The following is a 14,555-nucleotide window of genomic DNA, read 5'->3' as shown; positions in this document are numbered from 1 at the left end:
AGTAATCATATGTACTTAACAAACTTGAAGAAAAAGAAGAAGAGATTTGGCCACCATTAGCCATCCTGCACAAGATTATTGGAATGGAAGAGTGCCAAGTAAATCAAGGAATATGTCTATTCCAAGTTGAGACGCCATGGAAATGGATGGCGTAATCGAGCCCATGGAAATGATGCACTTGCTTCAGGATTCTCCAAAGAGCACATATAAATGGCCTCCTACTGTGTCCTCCTCCCTCATCAGCCCTCTCCCTCACCGTTCAAGAGAGCTCACTGAACAGAAGCCTCTCCCATGGAAACCGGGCGTGCTTACATGGACTATGTTCCTTCGCACGAGTGGTTTCATGATGAAGCGGCCGATACGCTCATCGTTCACGTCCCAGGCATCCAATTTCTCTCCTGTTTAGACTCTGTGTTTGTCTTAAGCTACAATTTGTTTGTTTGTTTGCTTGTTTTCTCAGGCTTCAAAAAGGAGCAGCTCAAGGTTCACATTGGCAGTTCCGGGAAGCTGCTCGTCAGCGGAGAACGCCCCTTGATCAAGGACCAATGGAGCCGCTTCAGCAAGGAATTCCAGTTGCCGGAGAATTGCAACGCGGATCAAGTCCACGGCAAGCTCGAGAACGGACTCCTCACCATCGTGCTCCCCAAACTGCACCACCGAGGAGGCGCAGCGAAGGGAGCGGACGCGGGCAAGGAAGAGAAGGAGAAGGGCGGCGTGAAACGGAGGGAAGGAGACGCTCAAAGGGGCACTCGCACGGCCGACGCAGCGGCTGGAAATCAAGCCTCAAGCGATGAGAAGATGAAGCTCAAGAGCACTCTTAGCATGGACGTTCCCCTGCATCCGCACGAAGGGAGACTGTTGGTGGTAGGTTTGCTTGTGGCCGTTGTTGTGGTGGCTTGGTATTTGTATCAGAAGCTGAATCCTGCAGAAACCCAGCGGCATGGTGCCTCCCCAGCTATCTGAAGAAAGCTTGGCTCTAGAAGACTGGAGCATGTGTGACAATGGCGAAGTGTTTCTGATGAATTATGATGTTATTTCTGAACAAAAATAATTGGACAGTGGTTGAATCGATCGTTTGATTCCAGCCAATGCCAAGCTAATCCGTTACAACTTCAATGATAAGTTCTCTCTCAATACAATTGTTCGGGGTTGGCGTACTTGGGTCAGGAAAGTAAAGATTTGATCTAAGTGGAGATCACGCATTAGACAGAAAGTTTGACATTAGGACTGATTAGTTCAATCCTACATTCTAATTTCATGTTAGAATTCCATACGCCAACTCCGTACCCTAGCCATGTAGTCGAGCCATCGACACGGCTCCTCGCTCAAGTAAACCCTAGGGATCTAACACCTGACTCGGAAACCAACTTAGCTCGGGGTCCAACATTCGACTTAGAAATCAGTTCAGCTAGGGACCCAACACCCGACTCGGAAAATCAACACCCGACCTCTTTCAGAGCCCAACTCTGGTTTAGCATCACACTCCGAGTTCAGGTTGCTCGAGCTCCACGCACTCAACTTGTTTAGCGCTCAGTTGACTCTGCTCCCTTCACTCAACTTGTCAGACCTCCACTAGAAGGACAATATGATATTTGGGATAGCTCATCTACCTCATTAATGCAGTATAATTTATGATGTCATAGTTTGATGCCGTCTCAGACGGTCGTGATGAGACCCTTCACTACAATTACAATGGCAATGAGATATTCTCCGTACCAACAATGGAACATCTCCTTTGACAGGACATTTCCATTGATGGGATATTCTCCTTATCGATAATGGACACCTCTGATAAGACATCTCTACTGATGGGATATCTCTTATCACAGATGAGACATCTTTTTTTCCTTGATAATTCTATATAATGACCTCGCCTCTCGCGGGTGTAGGTACGCAAAAAAAAAAAACCAACAACATACTCTCTTCTCCATTTTTTGTGCTTTCTCCGAGTTATGGTTTGACTTGAACGTCGGAGTGGCTAAGTCAGAGCACCCCTAATCCCCGTTCTCATCCTCTTCATTCTCCTTACAGCTCGACACTAGTTCGGTGTCCTCTTCTTCTCCGTCGATCGTGGGTACCGCTTTAATCATTCAACATACAAGCTAGGTGTCCCACGACTCATCTGGAGATGATCTGAATGAAAATTTCAAAGCACAAAAGAGATTAACAAGTAGCTTGAGTTGATATTTTTTTAATCATACTCTGTATCTCGTTATAAATCGATCATGTTGGATCATTTAAGATGAACGAAATCATCTTAACTGAATTGAGTTGATACTTTCAATCTTAGAAATGTTGTTCGAGCCACCTCTCTGAGCTTAAAGCTCTTGAAAGACTTTATAGCAACTTAGTGGCATCTTTGTAAATTATTGATAAGCAAGGGACCCTCCTGACAATTTCCCTAAATATTTAAACAACCTGATGTTTATTTATATATTGATGATACAAAATTAACAAAACCCTGAAAACCTAATCCCGGCGAGCTGCTCCCATCCCGGCGAGCCTACCTGATCCCTCCATCTCCGCGAGCTGGCCGCCTCCTCATAGGCTTCGCGGCCAATCTTCTACGCGTAGTCGTCTTTCTCTTCCTCCTCCAGCGACGCGAACCGGACCTTCTACAGCTTGTGAAACCCAGCAGGAGGTAGGTAACTTCCTCCTAGGTCTATTTCTTTCTGTTTCTCTAGAAGACTAGTTCATCTGATCGAACTTGTGTCGAAACGGGCACGGGAGGGGTATCCACCCTTACTTCTGTTCTTGAGATTGATTGAGGATTCGTAGGTTCCAATAATACCATTAAGGAAAAACAGAAATGGCAGTGCACCTTTGAGTTATTCATTTTAGCAAACATTTCTATGGATTGCTATCGTTGCAGGAAAAGAGGGGACAAGATGGGAGAGGAGGTGGACGAATCGTTTCTTGCACGTATGCTTTCCTATCTGCGCTCCTCCAGCAAGTATTTTGTCTTCTACTTAGTACTGTATTAATACCTTTTATTGTTATGCTCTCATTTAAGTTACAGAAGATAAACAGAAGTCATACCTTTGTAAAGTTTTGTATAACCTCTACATCACTTCATCCGAATACTCTAATTAACATAAACAAGTTCTTAGAAGTTTCAACTTACATTTCCTCTTTTGTTCTCTTATTTATGCTACTTAGGTTAGTTATGTGGTTGTATTGTATTCTTGTGCACTTGGTTCAAAGTGAACCTAATATACATGAATTTACATAGAGATGAATTTTTAAACACCAAAATCAGCTATTATCTAGAGCAATTTGAAACTGAATTAAAATCATAGTACACTTTGGTTTGTTGTTTCAAACCTAGTTGCCATCAAAACCTCAAATTGTAATGTAAGCATGGTCAAGAATCTTATTAATACAGAATGTAGTCCAATTTTCTATCATTGATTTAATCAAGATTGGGAGTTTGGAAGTTGACAGAAAAAGTGAGTGCCAGTTATTTGGTTTAATCCCAGATATCAAATTGAAAGGGATTTTTTTTTAGTTTGCTTGATTTTCTGGTTTGGTTGAATATATGCTCTGAATTTTTGTTTAGTTTTGTATAATTTCAAATTGAACTAAATTGGGATTTTTCTAATCTGCTTCATGATGAATTATGAATTTTTTAATTTCATGAATTGGTAATGATGTTTTAAGTATGATCCAATTGCCATGATAATAGAATAACAAGAAGATAACTACTTATATAAAGGCAATGATCACTGTTTTTATAATTATGTCTTATGAGTTTAGTCTCACATTGGGTATTTAGTCTGTGGGCAAGAAGTTGCAGTCTTATATATATAGATACGGTAATAGTCATCTTGCTTGGGCCCAGTGTATAATACAATATTATCCCTCTCAACATAGTGCTAAAGCAGCTTCCTTCCTGAGATTAGAGTTTTCTACAATCACTTCGACAACATCAAAGGCTTGCTGTTTTTCTACTACTTTAGACTACATTTTTGTCTTTTATCTTCATCAACATTTTCTTTCTTCTTTTCTATATCTTGATCTTGATCTATTCTTCATGTGTTTTAACCCTCTATTTGATTACATTCCCTTTGCTTATTTCATGCAACAGCCTAATCTCAAGAGCATTAAATTGTACCTCCTTAACAATGATTTGTGCTGATTTTTTATTCATGATCATGTGTCACTCATTACGTCATCTTCTTTTGCATGTTAGCAAATTTTCACCTCAACCAAATCTATCATAGACTTGGTTTCCTAGAAAAAGTAAAAATAGAAATGCAATTTTTTGTTTAAGTAATCCCCCCTCCTTCCTCTCTCAAAAGAAAACACTAGATCATGATCCGGTTTATTTTAATCTATCACTTATTAATAATGTTATATATTCTTCAAGTACTTTTTTTTTTTGGGTCATCATTTTTTCGTTTTCATTTCCTTGGTATAACATGTGTCTTCAGATTCTAATTTTACATGATATTGTTTTCAAATTGCAGGTACTACACTGGATATCCAAAGGATCTTGGACCTTCAAGGGTTATTCACTTCACCTCTGAGCGTCAATTTGTCCAACTCTTGCATGAAGGCAGGCCTGTGGCAGTTGCCTTTACTATAAGGTTCTAACTAGCTCTCCTACAGCTTCTTTGGGAACTCTAATAAAAGAAACAAAATAATGTCATTTGCATGTGCAAAGTCATTCGTTTATCATATTTTAATATAATGCAGAAATTGCTTCCAATCAATTTCTGATACTGTGATTTTGGATGAGAAGGTTACAGTGAATGATTATTTCCTCTTCATATTTTGTACATGTTGTGTTTAATAAAATGTCCAATATGTTAGATCTGTGGTAATGATACATATGTGAAGTTACTTGGATGTATGGATTTAATGCAAGCCTGCATTGTGAATTTACTTCAGAATCTTGTGTTTGATTGTAGGAGTCCCTATACGGAACATCTTGATGGGGTGTTGGAGGAAGCTGCTGCAAAGTTTTGCCCACACATCAAATTCATGCGTGTATGTTTGTAGTCAATAACTGCAAATTTTTATTGCCCCTTATTTAAATCTTATTTAGGATTTTATTAGTATTATTATTATCTGCTGACTAACTTTCTAAGGACTTTTTGCTTGCATAAATTATCTAATGGCTTGTTTTTTTTTCTCAGAGAAATATCACATTTGTTATAATACACACTACTTGTCAAAATATTATTTTTCCATTTAGATTTTAGACTCATTAGTTTTTAAATAATTCAAGTTATGATCTGCAGCTATGCTATAAATATAATTTTCTGTAATCTCGTTGGTTAGTTTTTACTGCTATTCTTGAAATTTCCAATTTATAATAGATTTTAAATTTTTTTTCATGTTTTGTGGATGAAGCCGAATATATATCATTCTTGTCTAGCGCATTTATATTTGTACCCAGGAATGTAAGCATTTCGTAACTGTATATGGACAATTCGTTTCTATGGCTGTTTCTACCATGCTTGATTCACAGGTGGAATGCCCAAAATATCCAGGATTTTGCTTAACAAGACAAAAGAAGGAGTATCCATTCATTGAGATATTTCATAGTCCAGAACAAGTAATTTTCTTTCTGTATCTCTTTCTCAATTAGTATTTTTTAGTGTCGGTTTAAGGGTAGGTTCATTCTACTATGCTGTGAAAGTCCAAACATTTATTTTTGATAACAAATCAAGGGTTCAAGCAAACTAGTGATATCAGCTAGCAGTGACAATATGGGTTACAGCAGTTGATTTTTCTATTTTCTTCATTAATTTCTTATTTCAATATTTCTAGACAGCTAATCAGGGCAAAGTCGTAGATCCTAACGTCACCAAGTATGCAGTCAAGGTCATGCCAGTAAGTTGTTCCTAATCCTTGCCTCAGTTTTTCTTTGCTTTAGCAATCATTTAGGACATCGAAAATGTTGCTTTTCAAGAATTTCATCATCTTGTAGAACACAATCAGTTGATCTCTGAAAAGCTTTTTCTACACTTGGTTCTCGATTTAGTCTTTTCCATGTTAATTGGATAATCCTCCTCAGATGAGCCAATCATTTGATTTTCTTTACCTTGCAGTTTAATTATGATGTTAGTGTATATGGGTTCCGAGAGTTTTTCAAGAAACATGGATTTCACGTGGAGAATCCAAGTGAAACAGCCACAAAAGACCATCACTAATTTATTTCAAGACGAAGTCCTCCGAAAATTATTGTATTCTGATTGCAAACAAGACAGGAGGAGAACTATTATCCCTATATAATTATTGTCACGGTAGCATTATAGCTATTTTTTCCATTTGGTCGATCTTATGCTAAATGTCCATCTGGGTCACTGTGTTGCTTACAGATGGACGTTACTCTCGTTTTCAAACTTTTGGTTGTCTTCTGAGTTGAAATGCCTTGTTTTATCTTTTCATTCCCATTTCTTTTCATTTTTTTTTAAAAATTTTGGAAGAAAGTCATTAGGCAAACTACTTCATAAGTTAGTCCTCAAATCTTATTAAAAAACATCATATCACCTTTTAAATGTCCTTTATTACTTTGCCAAGATTACTGTTACTTCTTTGCAGGTTAACTGGGAATAGATTTTCATCCATAATTCGGGGTAGAGACCTAATTCGTCGATCGTCCTACACTGATCAAACTGACGTGGCTTGCTATCGCTCGTCCCGGGATCAGTGGATTTTGTGATAGATACTAGTTTGAGTTTCTTTGTCATGGTGCATCGTTTCTACGTGGAAGAATGCAAAATCAATCATGCAAGTGCAGGCGTCAGGAGCAGCAAATGATTGGCCTGACTGGGTCAAAGAACGCATCCGAGGCAAACAAAATCTACTCACTAGATCCGCAAACCTTCCATCCAATCCACTTACAGAGACGCTAAGAACGCAGCAATCGGATGTCGCTTAAAAAAATTATGCGAGCTGCTTTGGAGTCGCCGAGGCAGCTGCATCGTCTCCGCTGATCTTCCCACACGTCGGGCAAACTGAGAGGCCGGGCACGGGCAGCTCCGTGGAGATCGCCGCCAGCTCCAGAGCTTTCATCTCCTGCAACTCCTTCTGCAGCATCTGGTTCTCTTTGGTCAGCACCTCGTAACGCCTCTTGAGGAACTCACGATCTATCTCTGTCTGCTTCAGCTTTTTCCTGCATGTCGCAGCCAAATTAAACGCCGATGAGAAGGATGTGACGTATTTATTTAGCTCTGGAAGCGCACCTGGCTCTTCTGTTCTGGAACCATACTTCCACTTGCCGTGGCTGGAGATTCAGTTTCTTAGCCAACGCTTGTTTCTGCTTCTGATCATTATTTGAAAGAAAAGAAGGTATTACGAGAGCGAAGGATCAGTAAGATCGATCCAAGTGCGTATTGTACTTACTGAAGTAAGATTGCTTTGCAACCTGAACCTGATCTCCAACATGGCAGACTGCTCTTTGGTGAGTCTAATCTTCTTCCTCACATCGCCGTCTTCCTCCTCATCGCCTGCTCTCGCTGCTAATTCAGCATCTCCCTCCTGCCGCCATGTTGAGGCGCCGGTCGAGAGGCTCAAGGCCAAGCTCTTGGAAGAGGAACAGGGCTGTCGTCGGCTACGACGGCGAGGTGAGGGCCATGGAGCCGTAGCTAGCGCAAGAGCAAGGTGAGTCCCGCTGCTGTCTGCCATCCTGCTGTTCCTGCTATTCCTGCTGTGTGAGAAACAAAAGGGACAGAGAAGGGGAAAGCCATGGCGTCTATATACGATTCAGATTGACGGCAGAAGAAACAGGAGCTGAGTGGGGTTAGTAGGAAACGAACTGTGCTAGTAGCGGAATTGTTGACGGTGTCCTTTTTTTCAGTCAAACCGCTTGACCTTTTTGCGTCCCTAATCATTGATCGCCGCCTAATCTAATCGCCAAGTGACGCGATTGGTGCGTCATGATTAGCTACTTGTCCTGGAGGGCAGGAAGCCCAGCGACTTGTGGAGCCCGAGATACTGAATTCGAGTCATTGATGATTCATGTTGTCACTGGCAGTCAAAATCTTATCCGGACGGTTCGATGGAGACCTTGGATAGAAAAGATTTTCATAGATTGTGTTCATATTTGGCCAGCCCTTCCTCGATATGGATTTGGCTAATTTGTTTTTCACTAAATTAAGTAATCCTCGATTAATAATCACTAATTTGACATTTGCGGGATGAAGACTTATTGGTTTAGTCAAAGAGGTTTACTCCCATTAACTTTGTGAAAGGTTAACTAGTAGAACCTTTGTTTTTTTTTTGAAGATATAACCAAAAGTGGTAAGAGGCAGTCAAAGAGGTTAACTAGTAGTGGTAAGAGGCAGGATGGTTAAGGGTTTGATTCCCTTAGAGCATCCCAACGGATGCGTTAATGGGGATGTTATAATACGCCTTGGTGTTAAACATCAATGTGGAGGGGTGTTATAACACTCCTCTACTTGAACGTGTTCAAAGTCTTGAACGCGTTCAAGTGACAGTGGGGTGGGACATCCCTTGGTTGGCCCACCCCACATGTAATTTTTAAAAAAAATAATATTTATTAAACGGTTAGTTTTAACGGCTATTAACGATTAATTTTAATTTTTATTAAAAAATTATACATTTTAAAATTAAAAATTAAATAAAATGATTAATTTTTTAACAGTTAGTTTAAAATTAAGTGGACAGTGGGACTCATAAATAATAAGTGTTAATGTTAAAAAGAATGTAGATTAAAGAGATATGTTGTTATAATGAGTATGTGGTAATGGATCCTATGCTTTTTAATGAGTTGTAGGGTATTATAACGAGGATGAGTTATGGATACCTTATGTGCTTGTGATGTTCGATCGTTACATCAGAATTTGTTTGTATTTCTAAATATATTTGATGAATAATGAATCAAAGGAAGATCGTCTACCTCCAAGGTTAATCTGACCGAAGATTTATATCTAGATTATTAAAAAAATTATTAATTAACTGATCTAAATTTATTTGATAAATAAATCAGGAGGAAAATTAACTACGCTTGTTAATTCTACCCTAATAAAATCTCACACTAATCTTTATTTGATTTTTAAGGTCTCACATTGGTTCCCTTGAAAGGTTGTGCAACGTAAGTTCTTCAGAAATTGGATGAAAAAAATTTGTTAATATTTAAAAAGTCAAATAAAAGTGTTTAGATTCTTTTATCCACCAATAATTACACATAATGTTTATCCTAACAAGTGAATAAAAGGGCCAAGCAGCGTCGCCGGATCCAATCCAATCCGTTCGATTGTCTTTTCGGCCCGGTTGGCTGTGGACCCGGTAAAATTGGATCCGCCAGCATTATCCAAAACCCTAATCCTCCTCTTTAAATACCGATTCCTCCCCCTCTCGCGTTCTACAATCGGAGCAGCGCCGCCGCCACCACCGCTTTTCCCTTCCATCTGTAGTCGTTTTTTTGTGTTCCTATGCTCCGATCTGAGGTTGTTTTCTCTTCTCGAATTCGTTGTTTTGAGCGTGATGATTGTGTAATGTCGCCCCAGTCTTACGATCCTTTCGTGTTTTCGATCGGATTGCCCATGGTGATGGACATTTCTGTCTGATTCCTTCTCAAGCTTCTGTTTGTTTACATTCGTTTGATTCTTCGTTTTATTGCTTGTCTCTGTCGGTTTATCGGAGAACTGATGATTCTAGATCCATAGACTTCGTTCTGTAATCCAGATGATGAATCATCTTTATACATGCACTACCATCTGATCTCCCATTTCAAGTAATAATTTTTTTTATTGCAATATGGCTTCTTTTTAAAGCTGAATTTGATTTTTGTTTGATTTGGTAAATACGTTATGCAATCAAGGATGAAGTTATTATGATGCTGATTTTCATGATTATTTCTAACAAATTATCACCATCTTTCGGCTGAGATTGCACGAACTCGTTTTTTTTCTAGTAAGTTTTATTGAGAATTTTGACTAAGTAGTATGTTAAGATGCCACGAGGTATCTGGTGCTCTGTTAATTCATGGCTGAGCACCTCGTGAAAATGGCAGATACGGAAGGGAGGACAGGCCTTGCGACACTGGTTGCTCATTTTGTAAGTGTGCTCCCTGTTACTAAATCCTGTTCACATCTTAAAACTTGTAGTGCATTTTGAGTTTATTTCATGGAATGCGAGATTGATAATTGTTGTGCATATTTGGAAAGGAAGAACGAAAGAGAAGAATTATCCATGTGTATGTGCAAAGAAAATTGTGTATCTTGTTGAAATTAGTTAAATTATTGAATGTCGTACTTAACACTGATTATGGTTATCAATGAACTAATTTTTTTAGTAAGATTATGTTTGGTTTGTTGAGTGTATCGACGCTTCTTAATTTATCAACTTCTTATTAGACTTTTAAATAAATAAGCTATCAGGTTCGTTAATCTGTCAAATAAATTTTAAAATATAAATAATTAAATAAGCTTAAATTTTGGTTATGAGAACATGGTTTAAGATGCCAGTAGTCTTTAGCTTACAACCATAGATATAGCTTAATTCATCATGTAATATCAAGACTGTTTTTAATCTAACATCTGCTATGCCAATGTAAACAACTAATCTTTGAAGTGCTGGAACTGACAAAAATTACAGTTCATTGAAATGATTTTGCTAGTTCAATATGTTGATGATGTTGGTATAATCTGCAGCGGCAGTTGCCTTTGGAACTCGACATAAGGATAAGCCATGGGGATGTCTTCACAATCTACCTTCCACCTGAAGACAAATCCCATGCCACATATCACTTATCCTGTCATTGGCATGCTGAAATCATGAATTCATTTTCATGCAGTGTTTTGGCGAAAAATAAAGGCTTTTAGCTTACCTGAAATTGAGCACCATGTAGTGGAGGAAGAAAGCAGCCTCTACCTTGGCAAGTTCTGATCCTGGGCAAAGCCTTGGCCCACCTCCAAATGGTGTAAATCTCTTGCTTGACGTTTGATTCTGAACCTATTCACCATTTACATGAAAAAAGCTGGAATTTGGATTACCAATACTAGTTTGAGTTTACAAGAAAAAATGGCCTCTTAAAATCATAAAGTATAAAATTGTTTGGATGCATGGCATTTCATACTCCAAAAGTGAAATTGATAAGACATCATAATGTAATTTTGTATCATCAATGATTCAGGTTTGGAATATGAGGGTTCTCATAGAAGATAAGTGAAATCAATGTAAGAACGCAACAAAATTCTGGTGACAAACTATACCTTCCATCTCCAAGGGTCAAATTCATGAGGATTTTTATAGAGAGAGGAGTCTAAATGTGCTGCACTGAAGACTGGAAGGACTTTCCAACCACAAGGGATTAGGTAATCTGGTTAAAGAACATAGGAATGAAATATTCTGTATAATTACAAAAAATGTGTATGGAAAAGATTGATCTAATGCATCCATGCTTCAGAGCAAGTACAAGTACACCTTTGTATCTGACATCCTTCAGAGCCTTCCTGTGAACAAACTTGACAATGTTTCCACATCTTAAAGTCTCATTGATGACCTAAAAGAGAACACCTCTCTAATTAATTCACATTCTATTTAAGGCTTCATTCATGTAATTCATCTCACCTACATGCTGAGTAAATTCCATTTTCCTGTAGTCTTCAGAAGTTAAACACTCTTCTTTTTTGTTGGCTCTAATGGTCTCATGCTCTGACTGAAAACATTGTAGGAATAGTTTCAATAATTAACCAATACAGATGGAGAGACAGAGATCATACCTTGAGCTGCTCTAGAGCTGATGGACATTGCCCAAGAAAGTATACAGCCATGGAAATCAGAAGGGAGGTTGTCTCATAGCCCCCCAACAAAGCGTCCAGAACAAAACTGACCTTTTCCTCCTCAGATAGATTGCTAGCTGACAGTAATTCATCTAGGAAGTCACCCTTCTTGCTGGAATCTCCTCCATTTTGTCTCATAACAAGTATGTTTTTGACAGTGAATGATATCCTAGCTCTTGCCTGTAAAAATGTGTTGTGATATGGAGATTCATCTCCAGTCAAATAAGGACATGAAATGTACATAAATAAGAAACTAAATCTACCTGTACAGCTTTTGCATAGGAGGTCCCTGGTATGTAAAGGGGGAAGGAGATGAGCCCCTTCATGAAGGTAAGGAAGTCTTCAAGAATTCTTTCAGTCTGTGACTCACCATGCGACATCCCAAGCACTTGTTTCACTATAACTCTGAAAGTGAACTATAAACAAGGTAAAGCATTAGATTTATCATGCTTTTAACAGATTTCCTTGAACACTAATGACTGTTGTAATATCTTGAAGTAAACCTTTCTGGCTTCTTCACAGAGGAAGATCCTTTGCTTGTCATTCCACGCGGCGATGACTTCAAGAGCGATCCTGTCTATGTCAATAAGATATCCAGTTCTTGACTTGGTGGTAGTCAGCAGTGTCAGAGCCAGGCTTCTTAGCTTCCTGTGAGTGTCTCCGACCACCACAATCATGGAAGATTTGCCAAGTATGCCATGGATAGGACGGGGATAGCTGCACTGGAAGAGTTTCTCCTCGTTCTGAAGAATGAAATGGTTCAGTTCCTGGTCGCATGAGACTATCGTCGGTGTGCAGAAGAGATGTGACTTGAACACCTTCCCGTACCTGCTTATACTCAAAGCAAACTTTTACATCCCTTCACTGACATGTAGAAACAATTGTGGAGGAAAAGTCATTACCTTGCACAATGGTCTTCCAGGAAACGTCCAAGAGTGTAAGAGGCATGTGGAATCAAAAATCGCAAGGTCTCACCAAAAAAAGGCCAGCCAAAGTTCCCCCCCGGAGCAACTCCATGATTCAGCAACAGGGGCAACAAATGGTTCAACACCAGAATCAACAGCACCACAAACCCGGCCATGAGAAGAACACAGAGCAGTTCTCCTCCCTTCATCATCTGTTCACTCTTGGAGAGAATTGATGAAGCTTCTTCTTTATAAAGTAAGCATGCTCTCGTCGACCTGTTACTAACAATTTAATGCCCATCTATCTATCTACAGCAGCATCTAGCTATAGCTCACTTAACTAAGGAGATTTTTCAAGATTGTAGTAGTCACATCACTGTCTAAACTACTCATCATTCCTCTTATTTTGGTCGTGGGCAATTAGATTCTTGACTTGAATTTGCCACTATAGCCGTTGGCTTCCTATTTTAATGCAACATATAGGCATTGGTTTCCTTGTTTGGAGGTCTACTTAATTAAGGCCCGCACGAGTTGCAGTGATTGTAGCACAGATAGGTTCAACGTAGACCCATGGAGGCCGCACACAGAACGATACTTCTGAGATCTTCATTAACTCTGCCTTTCAACAACTTCTTTCATTTTCATCCTAACTTTTCCTGCAACACAACCTTTAATTAATTCTTAGTTTTCATGGAGTAATGAAGCAAGATCTCATCGAGATCCATATCATTGAGTTTATGATCAAATGTCTTCAAATAAATTTTATTGTAGAATTCCTAAAATATGCATATTTGTTGGTGTTGCTTACTTGTCTTGTTTGGACGACTTTGCCCTGCAGCTGACATTCCTCAGAACACTAGGAGCAGTAACCTCGCCGCCTCCACCATCCTTTTCCTCTTCTCTACTCCATATCTTTGAAGAGATTGGACCACGCGTTTGGGACAACGATGTGGTACGTGATGCCTTCGGCCTCTACGTCACAACCTTGCGGCTTCACGAGAGCTGCTGCTGCAGCTGAGCACACTGCGACGCCCAGCCTCACTGCACTGCTAAAAGCCGCAAGAGTTGAGCGCCCGTGAAGCAAGTTCGACGTGTCGACGATTCCAATTGGTATTGGCAATGGCAAGGAAACTTAGGCGAATCAGCTCAGTTGCTTCACCATTTCTATAGGGAACACAGATTGTTTCCTAATAATAATATTATTCATGAATATTAGTGATTAATATCAATGAATCGAACACATTATATTTGTTTAAATTTATTTATTTAAAAAAAATGATAATCCCAGTAAATTTATTTATTTAACCACCAGGGTTAAAGCGCATACGGCGGCCAATATAAATAAGAAAATTTCTGCAAATACGTCGTAGTTAGAGATCGGTTCAATTTGGATGTCCTACTTTGCACCATTGCTCCGGAGACTAAATTTATTTATTTAATTATATAAATAAAATTGATTCGTGAAGGTTCGGATTCATTTACAATCTTATTTATAACCTTCCCAATTGTAATCAAGTTGTCACTCAGGCATCCGTGGTTCGATTCCCAGCTAAATGTATTTGTAAGAATTTTCTTCATTTGAGTGCAATCAAAGGATACTGTGCGATTGCTGCGTGTACTTTTCGATTTATTTTGTAGTCAATGAGAAATTTTTATGGGGCCAAGTTAATCATCTTCAGGGATGCCCATGAGGTTAATTAAAATTTATCATTTTTTTTTTTACATTTGATGGCGAACTGGCTTAAATAAATGAAGCTAAAATGAGTCTTGGATTTTTGCATTTAAAGTCGTTGTAGACGTTGTGTGTGCCTAAGATTAGGGGTCGGCACCTAATGATTTTATTGTGACGTGTTTGACTAGAGGAATACATCTAAGATTTAGTCAAAGCCGT

At 39.0% G+C, this 14,555-nt stretch overlaps 3 protein-coding genes, 1 long non-coding RNA gene, 4 other non-coding genes and 1 pseudogene across 9 annotated transcripts; 7 read left to right on the top strand and 2 right to left on the bottom strand.

The window, feature by feature from the left end:
• The first annotated feature begins 55 nt into the window (after positions 1 to 55).
• On the top strand, positions 56 to 1,141 carry LOC141848648 (uncharacterized). Its single transcript, XM_074736699.1, has one exon. The coding sequence runs from the start codon at positions 292 to 294 to the stop codon at positions 961 to 963; it is 672 nt and encodes a 223-aa protein (XP_074592800.1). The 5' UTR covers positions 56 to 291; the 3' UTR covers positions 964 to 1,141.
• Positions 1,142 to 2,468: 1,327 nt separating this feature from the next.
• LOC141811748 (uncharacterized) lies at positions 2,469 to 6,353 on the top strand. Its single transcript, XM_074699800.1, has 7 exons — positions 2,469 to 2,641; positions 2,873 to 2,953; positions 4,470 to 4,589; positions 4,914 to 4,992; positions 5,477 to 5,563; positions 5,779 to 5,841; positions 6,060 to 6,353. Exons 2-7 carry the CDS (start codon positions 2,889 to 2,891, stop codon positions 6,159 to 6,161), a joined length of 516 nt encoding a protein of 171 aa, XP_074555901.1. The 5' UTR covers positions 2,469 to 2,641; positions 2,873 to 2,888; the 3' UTR covers positions 6,162 to 6,353.
• A 449-nt stretch (positions 6,354 to 6,802) lies between these two features.
• On the bottom strand, positions 6,803 to 7,700 carry LOC141811746 (homeobox-leucine zipper protein HAT22-like; annotated as a pseudogene).
• A 1,659-nt stretch (positions 7,701 to 9,359) lies between these two features.
• On the top strand, positions 9,360 to 13,784 carry LOC141811751 (uncharacterized). 2 transcript variants are annotated; one of them, XR_012600202.1, is made up of 7 exons: positions 9,360 to 10,032; positions 10,629 to 10,897; positions 11,111 to 11,291; positions 11,651 to 11,902; positions 12,031 to 12,186; positions 12,282 to 12,920; positions 13,503 to 13,784. It is a non-coding gene; the product is annotated as an uncharacterized LOC141811751 (long non-coding RNA). The 2 variants fall into 2 exon arrangements; XR_012600201.1 differs by having other exon boundaries at positions 11,111 to 11,902.
• LOC141812025 (small nucleolar RNA U31b) lies at positions 9,453 to 9,545 on the top strand. Its single transcript, XR_012600223.1, has one exon. It is a non-coding gene; the product is annotated as a small nucleolar RNA U31b (small nucleolar RNA).
• Positions 9,614 to 9,702, top strand: LOC141812035 (small nucleolar RNA Z195/SNORD33/SNORD32 family). Its single transcript, XR_012600232.1, has one exon. It is a non-coding gene; the product is annotated as a small nucleolar RNA Z195/SNORD33/SNORD32 family (small nucleolar RNA).
• LOC141812036 (small nucleolar RNA Z196/R39/R59 family) lies at positions 9,787 to 9,869 on the top strand. Its single transcript, XR_012600233.1, has one exon. It is a non-coding gene; the product is annotated as a small nucleolar RNA Z196/R39/R59 family (small nucleolar RNA).
• On the top strand, positions 9,927 to 10,070 carry LOC141812024 (small nucleolar RNA F1/F2/snoR5a). Its single transcript, XR_012600221.1, has one exon. It is a non-coding gene; the product is annotated as a small nucleolar RNA F1/F2/snoR5a (small nucleolar RNA).
• LOC141811750 (cytochrome P450 724B1-like) lies at positions 10,304 to 12,876 on the bottom strand. The gene is made up of 9 exons (XM_074699802.1): positions 12,662 to 12,876; positions 12,263 to 12,587; positions 12,023 to 12,175; positions 11,700 to 11,939; positions 11,552 to 11,635; positions 11,401 to 11,479; positions 11,190 to 11,296; positions 10,805 to 10,929; positions 10,304 to 10,695 (listed from the first exon to the last, which is right to left on the bottom strand). Exons 1-9 carry the CDS (start codon positions 12,874 to 12,876, stop codon positions 10,596 to 10,598), a joined length of 1,428 nt encoding a protein of 475 aa, XP_074555903.1. The 3' UTR covers positions 10,304 to 10,595.
• Positions 13,785 to 14,555: the final 771 nt, after the last annotated feature.

This window comes from Curcuma longa, chromosome 17 (assembly GCF_044706935.1).
Source record: "Curcuma longa cultivar G26 ecotype Majalengka, Jawa Barat chromosome 17, ITB_CL_G26_1.1, whole genome shotgun sequence".
Taxonomy (NCBI): domain Eukaryota; kingdom Viridiplantae; phylum Streptophyta; class Magnoliopsida; order Zingiberales; family Zingiberaceae; genus Curcuma; species Curcuma longa.
Note: the sequence above shows the minus strand (reverse complement) of the source record. Positions and strands in the feature narration are given on the sequence as shown.